Genomic DNA, 14,549 nt, shown 5'->3' on the forward strand with positions numbered 1-14,549 from the left:
TGTTATGGTCTAGGTCTACAATTGAGGTCAATGGCCTCATATCTTGTCAAACTATCATATCTCAATAACGTCCTCTGGCATTAAAGAGTTATACAGGACATTTTATGTAGGCATTACACCGGGGTATTTGTTCCGTTCGGCGAGCGGGTTTGAGTCTCTCTTTGTTCGCCAAAGGCTACAATAAGTAACTAATTGACTAATTGGAACGTTATTTATTGATAATTTCAAATCAACATACAATTGTGCATTGAGTTGAATAACAAATGGTTTGGTAAAGAAACAGATCATAGTTATTAAACTAGAAAAAAGTCTTGTCAGTAACTCTAGTTAAATTGAAACATTAAAAGGAATTTGATATGTACAAATAAATGTTCAACATTTGTTATCGAAAGTTTGCTATCGTAAGTAATGTAGATAACTCATAGGCAGACATTGCTAGGGATCTCAAACAAAATGGGCGTAGACGGCTAATGGTTATTGTCATTGATACTTAAGATATTCAAGATTTATTTTCCACTTTGAAAATCGAAAACCATTTAAGCTAATATATCGAAAATGTACACATTTATATGATGTGTTTTCAAATAAACGGTCTTTGTTTATATAGACGTTGCAGTTTTATAACAGTAATTGTCTCAAATATTCTCAAATTAAAACTCTGAGAATGTCTTAAATTTTCCAGCGATTATGAAGCCCCTGTCTCGGAACTTGGGTTGTGTCTAATGATAATATCTTGCTTTGGGAAGAACCTTACCAACTCTAGTGTGCATTGTTGGTGATCTTGTTGTAGATGAACTCTGTCACCTCAATCTAGTTATTTTTGTTAAATGATGTCCAAGTTGTTTCTGAACAGGACCATCGCTCATTGGTTCTGATATCTTTGACAATTGCTTCTTAACGCTCTAAACACTCTGAGCTTAATGTTTCCTTGTGTGCATGTTTGTTATCTGTATTAGGCAGATGTTGATAGTGTGTATATACAGATAATTTTCGTATTCTGTATCCGTGTTCCTACCTCTTCTTCATTCCAGTGCACAAATTTGATACCGGGTTTCTCTTTCGTTCTGATAGTGGAGAGTTTTTGGCCAATAGCTCTCCTGATCCAACCCAGGCTCCACAAGAATAACTCAAAGGGCCATCAGAAGCTAGTGATGACTACAAAGATACAAGCTGCTCGGAGCTGAACATAAATGTTATGTTCAAATCAAAGTGTCATATTTGGCTGTGTTGCGCAGCACAACAGTTTGTTCAAGGTCGTTGTAGCCTCTGTCTTCAAGACTCGAGATTTCTGTCAAGTTTACCCTACGCGTACCTAATGTAAAACGGTATAACCCAATGGGGCGAGTGTTTTTCGGGGATAAATATGGCGGGTTGCATCTATGTTTATTCCATCGGGGTTAAATTGTCAATCGTTAAATCCCCAAAGATCGCGGTCTATATGTCAAGACAGCCTGGTTAATATCTTAGCAAGCGCCTATATCTTGAGTCCGCCCCGATATCAGCCATTTTGGGCTTCGCTGAGTTTAGCATGGTCGCTTTACTTGTTTATTGGTGCCTAGCACATATTTGGTATCGATTTAAGCATTAGAAAAAAACGTTGGAGTGCTAATTTCGCCATTTCCATGCTGTGGACTACTTGTGTCAAGACTTCGACTTGGTTATTTTACATAATTGTGATGAAAGCGAAGTGTCATTTTTAAAAAGCAAATAAAATAGTATGTGTCCTTTCTAAACTTCTGAGTACTTACAGTTTTGTGTTGGATTTTATGTTGATGTTCATAGTCATTAAAGGGGCTCGTTATCAAATTGACAATTGATTTTTTGTCACAAAATCAAACATAAATTAAAAAAGTGAATGATAAGGCGCGCTATAGCAATACAGATATATGATTACATTAAAACAAATATTGTATGACTTAAATTATAATTTTACGACAGCAGAACGATTGGACACTTTAAATATTGTTAAAAAAATTGTGTTAAAAGGGTTATGTTAAAACGTTGATTGTTTACATAAACTAAAATAAACACGTTATAAAATGGGTGTGATTGCAAAGAAGTTACGGCAAAATCCTGTATATCAGGTCTTAATCCTAGTGGGGATTAAAGGTCGCTGTGGTGTAATGAATATGGTGTCCGCCTAGCGACCGGGAGGTCACGGGTTCGATCCCCACCGTGGGAGCGTCTTTAGATCTTCCCCAAAGACACCAAGTACTGGTTCTAGGCCCAGGAAACGGACTCGAGAGTGTTTATATAAGCCTTAGGCTTTCAATGCAATCGAGCTGAAATAAATAGGTTTAAACTAATCCTAGTGGGGTCAATGTATTTACAATTATTTCCTATCGATGTCATGTTGATATTACATTCCGTTAAAAATAACAATTTAGTACATTTGAAACACATGTTAAAAAGCGAGTTTAGTTATACTATACTACTAGCAAATGAGATTTGATAGAAAGTTGGAAATGATTTAATATATTTATAATATTCCAGGTCCTTTATTATGGTATCGGAGAAGTCATTGTGATTATCGACGGAGGAAATCAAAACACAAGTAACTTTTTTTCATAAAAATCTACCCGCAAAATAAAAAAAATGGCTATATACACGATAACATGTACATTGCGATATATCTCTTTCTGTAATACGTTGGTTCGCTGTGTTGTCCTGCGTTGTATTGTTTTATATAGTGTCGTCTTTTTTTAGAATCATGACATCTTATTGGCATTGACAATATAAACTGTTTTCAGATTTCCTGCATCAAGGGGTTAATATCACGAAATTGAATGGTCATTTGGATATAATAGAATGTACTTTTAACAAGGATATATCATTCCGGAAAAGAAACACAGCAACCAATGAAGATACTATTTTCGCTGAGTGTTTTACTGCTGAGCGAGATTGTTTCGTCTTGAATGGAACATTTGCAGAAAATATTAGAAAACCACTGTATACAGGACATGGTGGAATTATTATAATTAAACAACTCAACGAAGACACGTATGGGGACTACACTTGTTACGAAACATACAACACGAGCAACGAAGCTTCCATATCAATCGAAAGGCCAAAAATAAAAACAAATGAAGGGACTTCTGAAACCCCAAACAAACGTAAGTACTGTAATCGTTGCCCATTTAAGTTATATTTATTTTTAAGGAATCCCTCTTGTTAGTTATACATTCTCCTGTTAATATGTTAACATCGACATTCTTCTTTTGTATATGCGTATGATTACCGCCAAATTCGTTACAGTCCGCTTACAATTCTTTCCGCAAATATTTCGTTTTTATTGGGAATGCGTTTATTATTCAAGTTTACAAATATATTTGGAGTGATTTATTAATTTAATTTTACCATAACCGATTGCTTATAAAATCTACATAATTTACACAGTCACATTCAAAATTTGTATTATTACGTTATCATAACATTTACCCATGGTGGCGTAGTTTGAATGTTAAACTCAATTTAAGAATTATCAGATAAATGTGTTTAAGTCGTACCATTCTTTCAACAACGCGTTATTAAACAATGCTCTAAGAAACACATAAAGTCGAGCGTGTATGCTATTTAATTATATTAAATGTCAATGTGTTTGTATAATTGTTGTTATAATTGATATTAAACTATAACGTTAGGAGTGTATCTATAGAGCTGTGCAAAACAAAATGTGAGTTACACAACTATTGTGATTCATGTTGTATTAATTGTATTGTTTTTTGTTTATTTTATGATTCCATACTTTTTTCACAGTTTATAAAAAGAACAATAAAGTATTAAAGCTTTTATTAGTTACACGCAAAACTGAATTATAAATATCACTTATTGTACCCATTTTATACAGTGGCCTCTTAAAAATAAAGTTTAATTATATGTATATATGACGGTTAAATATATAATATGACAATTGCTGAAACGATGCAGAGAATATCTATAGTCAGACTATTTGTATTTTGTTGGTTTAACTGATACACCACCTTAAACACAGTATTGTAGTTTAGTCAGATTTAGATTGCTTTCTTTGTTTCGAAGAAAATGCAACCAGAACATAATTACGTGTATTGTTAATATACATTAACATGACTATGTGCTTCAGTTCCAATCATTGTTGTTGCAATCCTGTCAGTAATATCTACAGGCAAGTACTTTTAATAAACATTGTCACTTTATGTGAACTATTGTTTAAATGTTAAATGCATATTCATTGTATAAGAGTTTGACTCTTCTGTCGCAGAAGCTATTGAAATAAGCTGTGATATTGAATTATGGCATTTCCTAAACAATAAACATTTTGATACCTATATCCATATTGCATTTGGCTTTATTCATTCATTAATGTATACACATTTTATGTGTAACAAACTAAACTTCCCAAAACCTTAAATTACTTTTCTTCTTTATAATAATAAAGTATGAAAGTGTTTACAACGTTTAAATCAATGTATATGATTACGTGATAAAGAACAAGAGAGATCGAATCACAATACTAGACACGTTTCTGTATGCAACGCACTGTATTTGTCGATTTGCACATTTGCCAATTATTAAGTTAGCACCTGTATTTCTTTTTACATTCAATTATTTACAAACAAACATTGGGAAACTTAGTAAAAATATTACTTGTAACTATAACCTTAGTATCCTATGCCCATAGCAAATTTGATCGTCTTGTTTCTGTGTTGCTTTTTAAATATAAAAAAACTTAATACTCCGATTGTATTATCTTTTTTTGCTAAACAGAAGTGGTTCCGTATCACATATTGGTACCGTTATTTAGAACAAATACTTCTTTATACTGTTCAATACCTTGGCTGGTACTATTTAATCCTGATAACATATTTTACTTCGTTATTTTGTGAGATATGTTGTTTGATCAATAAAGTGTTACTATTTAAGGAGAAATGGGTCTCATCGCTTCGTGGATTTATGTTTTGCCAATTTAAGTAGGGAACATATTATTAATAACATGGTATTGTTGTTAACTTTATATTTTTAAGTATCTGTATTTGTCAGCATTTCATTACTGTGATATTGTCAAAAACAACGTATGCTGCGTATTTTTATTAGAATATTTTTACTAACATATGCAACCAGCATTTTACCACGTTTAATTGTATCAAACAGTGATACAAACAACATCTTATCACCTTTTAATTTTATGAAAAAGTGTCAGCTTGTCAAATAAGCCATCTCATTTCACATGAACACACATGCACGTATAGTAGTTGTGTGTGAGACTTTTACCAAATGATAAACGTATGATAATTTCAGGAACTTGTATGTGCCTGATATGGATCACCCGGTCAAATATATCAATTCTTTGGAGAAAATTTACTCAAACGAGTAGGTATAACCATTTCAAACTACACATTATAAAATTAGATCAAGTTAAAAATAAAAGCAAATGCAAGAGAACTTGCAATACATATGAATCAAAGCAAAATTTGTGATCAATTATTTTATTATAATAGAAAATGTCATCAGTCCCTCGAGTTATACGACTGTTTTTCAACAAACTCTTAAAATACTTCGTAAATTTATGGGCATCTGCCCATCAGTTGAGAATTCAGACCGGAAGATACTCTTGCAACAATATCTCTCGTGAAGAACGTTATTGCCATTGTTGTAATCAACGGACCAAAGATGAATTCCATTTCATTTGTGTTTGCTCATGCTACCGTTTACTACGTCAAAAATACATTAAACGTATTTATTACATTAACTCATCTGTTGTTAAGTTCCATAGTTTATTGACATCAACATGAAAGTTTGAAATTATAAATGTATGTAAATATGTAAAAGAAGCTTTAACTATACGAAATGCTATTATTAATACCACTTATTGACTTAATAGTTTCTTTAAGCAGTGTATGTATCACTTTGCAGTCATGTACACTATGTCAAGTAATATATATAATATATTTGGAATTATTGTAAATATTTCATCATATATCATAGGCGGATCCCCCCCCCCTAAAATCGCCAAAGTAATGTCAATTCATTTGATGTTTCACACTTAACTAGATCTAAATCACCTATTAAAACTTGTCAAAGCCTTCAAAATCACTAAAATCGTGGATCTTCCGGGGAGCTTCGCTCCCCTGGACCCCCAAAACTATAAACTATGCACTTTTTTGGCATTATAAGAAGGTAATTTAATGCAAGTATATAAGGCGTGACATGCTCGAGAAGTGCATGTCAAAGCCTTCAAAATCACTAAAATCGTGGAGCTTCCGGGGGCGAAGACCCCCTAAACTATAAACTATGCACTTTTTTGGCATTATAAGAAGGAACTTTGATGAAAGTATATAAGGCGTGACATGCTCGAGAAGTGGTTGCCAAAGCCTTCAAAATCACTAAAATCGTGTAGCTTACAGGGGGCTTCGCCCCACTGGACCCCCTAGCACCCACCAGGGGCCCTAGCAGCCCCCTGGACCCCCAGCAAATCTTTCAATATCCCGCCCCCTAACCAGAAATCCTGGATCCGCCCCTTGCATATACTATGGTCAGTTAAAAGCAATAGTTTATCCTTACTGCCTTTAAACTTCATATTTTACTTTTTTCCAAAAACGTTGTTTTTCTCTGCTCTTACTTTAAATTTTCATTGAATTTATATACATATACACGCGACAGTGCTTTATTTATAATTGTATGTATTGAAAACGATGTACTTATGTATAAGTCTAAATAAACTGTCTGTTTTGTTCTGTTCTCAAAATCAAATTTACAAAAAACATCAAATAAATAATCAGATATTTGAATGATTAACGCGTGAGCGGAAATTTCAGTTTTGCATCTGTCACTTCAATAAATGACTTGAGAATGCAATTCTACCACACTCTGCGAAGAAATGCGACTTGTTACAAGCATATTCTAGCTCTAATTTTAATAAAGCCGTCAGCAAGTTCAAAAGGCTGAAACGACTTGTTAGAGTCATTGTTTAAACCGCGTGATTAATGTATTGGTCACTTTTTTGCAGATCGTTATTAAACTTTGAAAGAATGTGTCAGAATGTTCATATTGAGAATATCTAGGTCAGGCTTTAAATTTGGTGAATTATTGATAACAACTAGGTAACCAAATCAAATACTATAAAACGCCTTTGGCACACTCTTACCGCGGACAGCTTATTATCGCTCTGTGAAGTGCCTTATTCAAACTGTGTACTTTTTTATGAAAAGCGCACGTTCAAGATAAAAAATGACACCATTCTAAATTTGTGACTTTTGCTCAAAATACTCGACCGGCAAATTATAAAATTGCCCTAACCGTTACATATCAGTGATTAAAAGAAAATATTATCATGAAAAATAAACACGCATCGATAGTTAGATGCGATCAAAATATATGGTAAACATATCTTGTAATTTTGTCAAATAAGTTGTGATAAAAAGGAGAATACCGTACTTAGAAATTTGCTTTAATAAATTTATTACGATGATAGTGTATGCAAGATATTCCCATCATATCAAACGTAATTCACTTTAGTTACATACACTTATGTTTATACATTTCTACATTTTATAGATACACAACTGCCAATTACAACTAAATATGTAAACACTCGACTTACTGTGTATATTGAGTCTTTTACAGAAATAAAAAAAAGACTCAACGGCAATTTGTCGAACGCCATTCCTTATGCAATTGCAAAATTAACTTTAATTTTGGTCTTTATTGTAAATTATTATTTATTTAAGTATTTTTTATAAATATTCCTCTAAGTTTTATTATTTCAGCTCACACAAACTGTCGATCTTCGTCGTCAACTTTGTCCAGTGCAGCCTCCAACGGTATACAATTATTTGATTATAAATATGTCTTACTAACATCGTCGATAATCAACACATGTCATGTATGTATTAAAATGTGCGTACAAAATGTCATAACAAATCTAACAATATATATAGGATGCATGTTTTAAATGACATAACATGCAGTATGTATATACTTTTTTGTTTATATATTTATCTAGAATGTACTATTTCAGTTTACACAATCAGTCGCTCTCCATCGTCAATTTCGCCCAGTTTATCCTCCTCAAACGGTAACAAAATATAAAATAATACATAAAACTAACCAGCAAGTTTCCATAATCAACATATACCATGCATGTTTTGAAGTATGTGTACAATTTCATAGCCAAAGCAAACAATATACACCTGATGCAAGTTTTAAACGTTTTAAACAAAAGAATAAAGGGTTAAGTTGTTCATATATAAATGCATGCCACTACCTTTAAGTAAGTATTTCAAATGATACATTAAGAACAATGTATTTTGCTTTGAAAATACATGTTGAGTTTTTCGTTAAATTATGTACAGGTGATCATGCAAATGAAATAGAATCGTTACAAATATACAAACTATTCATGCATTTATGTTTATGATTGAGCGTGACATTTCACCTTATTTAAATAAGACTTATTATTATTGAACTTATGCAACTTATACAAAATGTAAAATTCGTATGCTTAGATCGAATGTCCAGGTCTCAATTAAAAAGTACCATCAAACATGTTCAGATTTTAGCGTTCATATATTAAACCTCCGTCAAATTCATACTATACATTGTACTGATAATAGTACTAACAATAGAACATGGAATTTTAGATTCGAACAGCAGTGGAGGAATTTCCCGCCCGATTACACCATCTTCAAACAACAGGACCGGTACGAACACAATTACAAATTTTATGTTTTTATTTTTTATTTTCAACGATATACTTTTGAATAGTTACCACTTTATTTCTCATGGTGCATATTTACATATTTGTTAAAGTATTCGAAACACTGTGTTCTGCTTATATTTAACACACACATAACTCTCCCTGCAATGTCCTCGGAATGCTCTTCATTTTTTCAAATACACAGTCAATATGCAAATAAAATGGGGATTTGAAGAGAGCTACTGTTGATGCTTTGTAAAATTTACAACAATACATAAATATTGTCATGCAAAAATAAGTAGTTTTCTGTGCTGTAAAGAAAACGTCAAACATGTATGCTAATACATGTGCTGCTTCATTTCAGATATTTCAAGTCCTATCGAGAATACTGGGTATATATGCATATTTATATTAAAACGCGTATGATGTATTTCATTAAATAATTTATACTAACGGTATTCTGTACCAACAAATTATCTCCCATGTATGTTTCATTTTCTGTCTAAGTATTACTAGCTAGACACCTACTAGCTTACCCCCTTATGTGGGAAGCAAGGTGAGTCAATTATTAGACGTGAACGCGGCTCGGGCATTGAATAAATTTTCTAACTTTTATCAAAACTTGCCGGTCCAAGAAAAAGCCGTGCCCTAAATTTATCTAACCGAGTTATTCCACCATCATCAACACTATAACTGGACTCTGTGGAGGTAAGCGATACTAAACTGAGATTGATTATTCGAATTCATATTAACCTTATAATTGTGCTAAACCAGCTGCATTAGATTGAGGCGGTATGAGCTAAAGTAATTTTTAATAATTTCATAAATAAACTAGTATATTATGCAGAATAATCAGACATGCAATTAACATCAAACAATTATTTAAAAATCAATTAACATATTTTCAACAGCTTTCAACTGAAATGTCATCAAAGTATACATAATATGTTATTATGGTCATTACTATTTTTGAATAAATCAACGAAAAGGTCATAAATGCTAATTGAAACAGATAAGAACTAACAAATTTTTATCGTAAAACGTTTACTTATGTATTGATTCCTTTTTTGTCAATGTCAAGTTGGCTAGCTGCCCATCTATCTCGCTAAGTTTCCTTTCTAGTGCGCATCCTTTTCCACCTTTAAGCCAAATTTGTATATGAAAGCAGACGCAGTCTGACAGAAACATTATAAAGAAATGTCTCGATGTTCAAGAGCGTGTGTTGTGTTTATTTATGTCAAGTATTACGTACAGTCTATATTGACGTCTTTAAAATGTCACGTAACCATATTTTTCAAACGACCATTGTTCTCATCGGTCATGGGCCTGCTCATAGGTCCCGCAGTTTAATGACAAAACTTTAAACAACCCTGTTAAAATGTTACTATGTTAAGAGTTTTCGTTTTTGCAGTCTATATACCATCATGTGGATGATCGTTCGCGAAATTCCAATTTTTCAGTTTGTGGTTTTAACTCTAGTCGATTGTTATTTAAATTAAACAACACATACCTGAGTATGCGTTGTAACATTTATTAGTTGGTTTCAACAATGTGTTATTTAATCGCTTATTTGTGATATTATTATGTACGAGGTTAAGACAAAACATCGCTCGGTGTTGTGTTTGTGTTAATGTGTCATACATTTATGTGTTTGTATTAGTGGAGAATATTCGTTAAACGTGTTATACGAAACTGTCTAATAGTAATAATGACTTGATTACGCTTATTGTCATTTTATAAGATAGCGTGTATGCTTGCCACTATCTACTGAAATGTCAGGCAATTAATATTTAAATAACTTTGTTACATATATCTACTTCAGAATGCTTACTGATCTACCGCCGGCGGACATCGCAGTCTAACGGTGTAGGGTATATCGCTTTTGCAACACGACGACCTTGGCGATTTAAACTTTCATGAATAAGAACGTAGTCACAAAACATAATAACATAAATACACGATTACTCATTTGAATGTTAGAAATGCTTAAGTTAGCATTTTCTATTACGCGTTGTGTATGCCATTCAGAATAGATCACTAAACATTATAAGCTAAAACGACATTAACGAAAGATGACATATGTTCAGCATTTTCAAGTGAAAAATAGCATTACTATGGCGTGCGTATTTTTCTATAAAAACACAATGCTAGATGTGATATATAACGTTTGTTTAGAAATGCGTTGGAAATGAGACAACAAGGATCGAAAAGAGTGAACAATAAGTACATGTATATGTATATCGAATATCATCGATTTACAGCTTTCTAAGTGTTACTTCTTCTGTTAACAAAATTTAGCCATTACTGTTTGATAAACTTCTATATCGTTAGAAATGGTATATTTGATCTTTCAGATTAACACAATTTTGCGAATATACCGGCGTATATCAAGGTCCTCTCTTATTTGTATATGTCATGTTAGTGTAAAGAAAATAATCAATGTACCGCACCGTGGAACGACTCATTTTTTATTTTAACAAATTTCATTAAAACATAAATATACAAAAACGTATACGGGTACAGGCATTCAATTATTAACAAATAAATACGAAGATGAATTTAACTAAATTAAATTCATTCTAGCTGATGCAAATCAAACAATAATCGGACAATTTGCAACGCCTGTATACAAGCGACCATAATTCAATTGGCCTCCTTAAATTAAGTCGTTTGTCTTGTATTGATTGTGCGTTGTTAGTATAGTTAATTATTTTCTTTATAGACCGATGCTATTAATATAACTTTTATATTCCGGAATATATGTATATACTTGTTTCATCTTGAACAATTATCATGAGATTTAAATAAGCTATTGACTTGTAATTATTTTATTACTATGTAGTTTTGCACATTAAACGCTTTCAGTATAGTAAAATTCGTGCTTTGCTTTATTTTTAAATAATATGCAGAATTGTTGCTGTTGTTGTTGTGCTATGTTTTAGCTCATATTGTTGTTTATCGGTATATACTATGGCGCAAAACCTGAATTTAATAGCACATTCTTACACATAAATGATTCATTCAAGCAGTGTTGCGAATTGGTCAATTGTGTCAACTTGTGACTGAACAAATGTTTTTAAATGTTTGAAATATAATGACAAGCAGACGTAGGCGAAGTATTTGATATACTATTTACCAAGTGTGACGAGCGTTAACTGTTTGTCATACATAAAGATTTAATCTGTTGCAAACAAACCAATTGTTCTTTGCATTAACGATTTTAATTACAAACCGGTGAATGTAAACATAAGTTTGCGCTTGATAAATCATGCTTCAAAAGTCTTCCTGCTAGAAATATATGATCAACATAATGAACTTTGTTTGTAATTTTGAACTTACATTTTTTTACAATATTAGTATTATAATATGCTATAAGTTACGGTACGTTATGTAAAGGGGTTGGATGTGTGGGAAAAACTCTCGGTTTCAGTTACCTGTGGATAAAGAATTATAGTTTCATAAATAATACGTTCTTATTTTTGAATGCATTGCCACAAAATTAAGGATTAATTAAAAATATGACATCATCATGCCAGCCCAATGCACAACTCTCGCCGAAGAGTTATCCTAGTGCTCGAAAGTAGTTCGCACTTGTGTTTGGATCCATGATAATTGTAGTGCATTTATCCTTTTATATACAATTGAATAATAATGTAAGGTTTGCAAATATTTCAATTACAAGACACTGCGTTAACACAGTTTCACGCTACACTATCAAAGATATCATATATAATTAGGTTTTATATTTCTGATGCTCAATATGAAATCTAATATAAAGTATGAACTGAAAAGGATTACTTCTGATTTCCCATAAAATGTTATTCATTTCATTCAACGCAGTATTATTCATACTAATATTTATCTGGTTAATTGACACGTTATAAGATAGATTAAGTCTGTGTATGCATGACAATCGATATGAAAGAGGGGCAATCGAGACAGAGAGGAGTGTCGTATACTTTAAATATGCACTTACATAAGGCTTCTTTTCCAGTTATAGTTGTTGTAAAAAACGCTTAGCTATAACAGGATGGAATTGTATATGGATATATGAGGGTTGTCTTATATTCTCTGGAATCAAATGAAGCTGTCATAAACTCAATAAAAAACGGGATCAATCCGTCTCAAAAAGACAATTTAAATAATTCGTTCCACCAGTTTGGACTGAGACCATCTCAAACGTGTTGCTTAACATGGTTATGTATCCATGTTCAATACCTGCCACTACGATAAACTACGTGTAAATTCGTAAAGCTGGTCAATTCGATAAATAATGTGTAAAATGGTTGTTTTATGACCTGTAATTAAATGCATTTAATTGTGTTAAGTCGTTTCAGGAGCATTATGTTTATAATTCATAAGCTTCATCTGTTACTTTGAGGTTCCTCTATATAGCATTTGCATAGCATTTGAAAATAGTAATAACTCATTTAGTCAACGCTTGACCAACTTAAATTCGTGCGAGACGTTCCTGATTACCTGTTTGTTGGTTGCAAATAAAAAAACTATTATGTTGTTAATTTATTTTATAACAACTTACGTTTTTTAAGATTTGAACGAATGGTCTCAATAATTGCTTAATTCAAGCTAAGATGTATTGGCATGTATAATTCAATGTAATATAAAATTATTATTTACCAAAGCTATGGGATTTCTTGCAAAAAAAGCATTCCTGTGATTTACGTTGTCTTTTACGTGAAACAAGGACAGATATCAATTACACAATACCATGACAACTATACTGGTCAAAATTCTTTTTTTTTATTTAAAAGTTATCTATAAGTCGGTATTTTTTGTATTTATTAAATTTTGGTAAAAATACTTGGATCTTTGCAAATTTTGAAACCGTTTGAATGAGACATTGATAAATATTCAATTGCATAGTATCCTGGCACAAAGATAGCAAAAGCGGCGATGTTAAAATCAGTTTTGAGAACTACGCGTAATCAATACTGAAGTTCCCACAATAACAATAGATCTGCCTTTCAGGATTGCAAATCCAGACAAACGGAGGACCTGTTAGACTTCATTTTTGTAGAAGATTTTTTGAATTGTTAAATTGTAAGTGTATATAGATAATATTTTTGCAATATCGACAACAAACGACACCCAAAAACACATAAAGTTATGAAACAATTTAAGAGCATTTTAAGAGCAATACAATTATGATTATCTTAAACTCTTACTTTTAATGTTTGATTAATGTAAAATAACACTTTAATGCCAGTGTATTTTCCAGAAGTGTTGTCAATCCACTAGCATGTTGCTAGTCGTGCTACATTTTAATATAAGCCATAAACCAATCAATCCACGCTTAAGATACATTACATATATACAATCACCAAATAATGAATTACAATTAATAAACTACTCCAAAATGAAGATTGCACAAGCCATTTCAATCTTTATCATAAACATTTACACCCAATCGGTCTTTCATAACAACATAAATAAACCGGCTGCTCGGATATATATCGACCAGGTATATCATTTCGTTTTCTTGATTTGTAAACAATATAGTCAATTAATCATAGACGGGCTTGTTCTTTTTTCAATTTAGGTGTTTTAATCAATTTGGTTTATTTTCTTATGTAGCATCGTAAACAGCAATATAACAGACCTGCAAAAGGCTTTTGGGGTTTTGTCGCATAGATCATTGATTGTAAAACGTATACCAAAAATAAAAAATAACATCTATACTGTAATGCTGCCTAAACACATGCATGTATTCACATAATAAAATCAACGACATGCACGAAACGACGTAATTGAAGACACTATCTAATCGAAAAAGAAGTACGGTCATGAATAATAACGAGTTCATTGTCTGAGTTAATGTAATAATGAACGCACAATTAAAACGGGCAATTCCATGATG

At 32.1% G+C, this 14,549-nt stretch overlaps 1 protein-coding gene across 2 annotated transcripts in view; it reads left to right on the forward strand.

The window, feature by feature from the left end:
* LOC127870480 (uncharacterized) overlaps window positions 1–12,086 on the forward strand; it is a 14,623-nt gene extending 2,537 nt beyond the window's left edge. Inside the window, exons 2-9 of one of the 2 annotated variants that reach the window (XM_052413066.1) lie at window positions 2,494–2,554; window positions 2,751–3,113; window positions 5,275–5,346; window positions 7,743–7,796; window positions 7,994–8,050; window positions 8,616–8,675; window positions 9,036–9,063; window positions 10,494–12,085. In XM_052413066.1, coding sequence (XP_052269026.1) covers window positions 2,494–2,554; window positions 2,751–3,113; window positions 5,275–5,346; window positions 7,743–7,796; window positions 7,994–8,050; window positions 8,616–8,675; window positions 9,036–9,063; window positions 10,494–10,533 — 735 coding nt within the window. In that variant the 3' untranslated portion in view covers window positions 10,534–12,085. Of the gene's footprint in view, window positions 1–2,493; window positions 2,555–2,750; window positions 3,114–5,274; window positions 5,347–7,742; window positions 7,797–7,993; window positions 8,051–8,615; window positions 8,676–9,035; window positions 9,064–10,493 lie in introns of both variants that reach the window. The other variant, XM_052413067.1, reaches the window with a different exon arrangement.
* The last annotated feature ends 2,463 nt before the right edge of the window (window positions 12,087–14,549 follow it).

The sequence above is a fragment of the Dreissena polymorpha genome, chromosome 2 (assembly GCF_020536995.1).
Source record: "Dreissena polymorpha isolate Duluth1 chromosome 2, UMN_Dpol_1.0, whole genome shotgun sequence".
Classification (NCBI taxonomy): Eukaryota; Metazoa; Mollusca; class Bivalvia; order Myida; family Dreissenidae; genus Dreissena; species Dreissena polymorpha.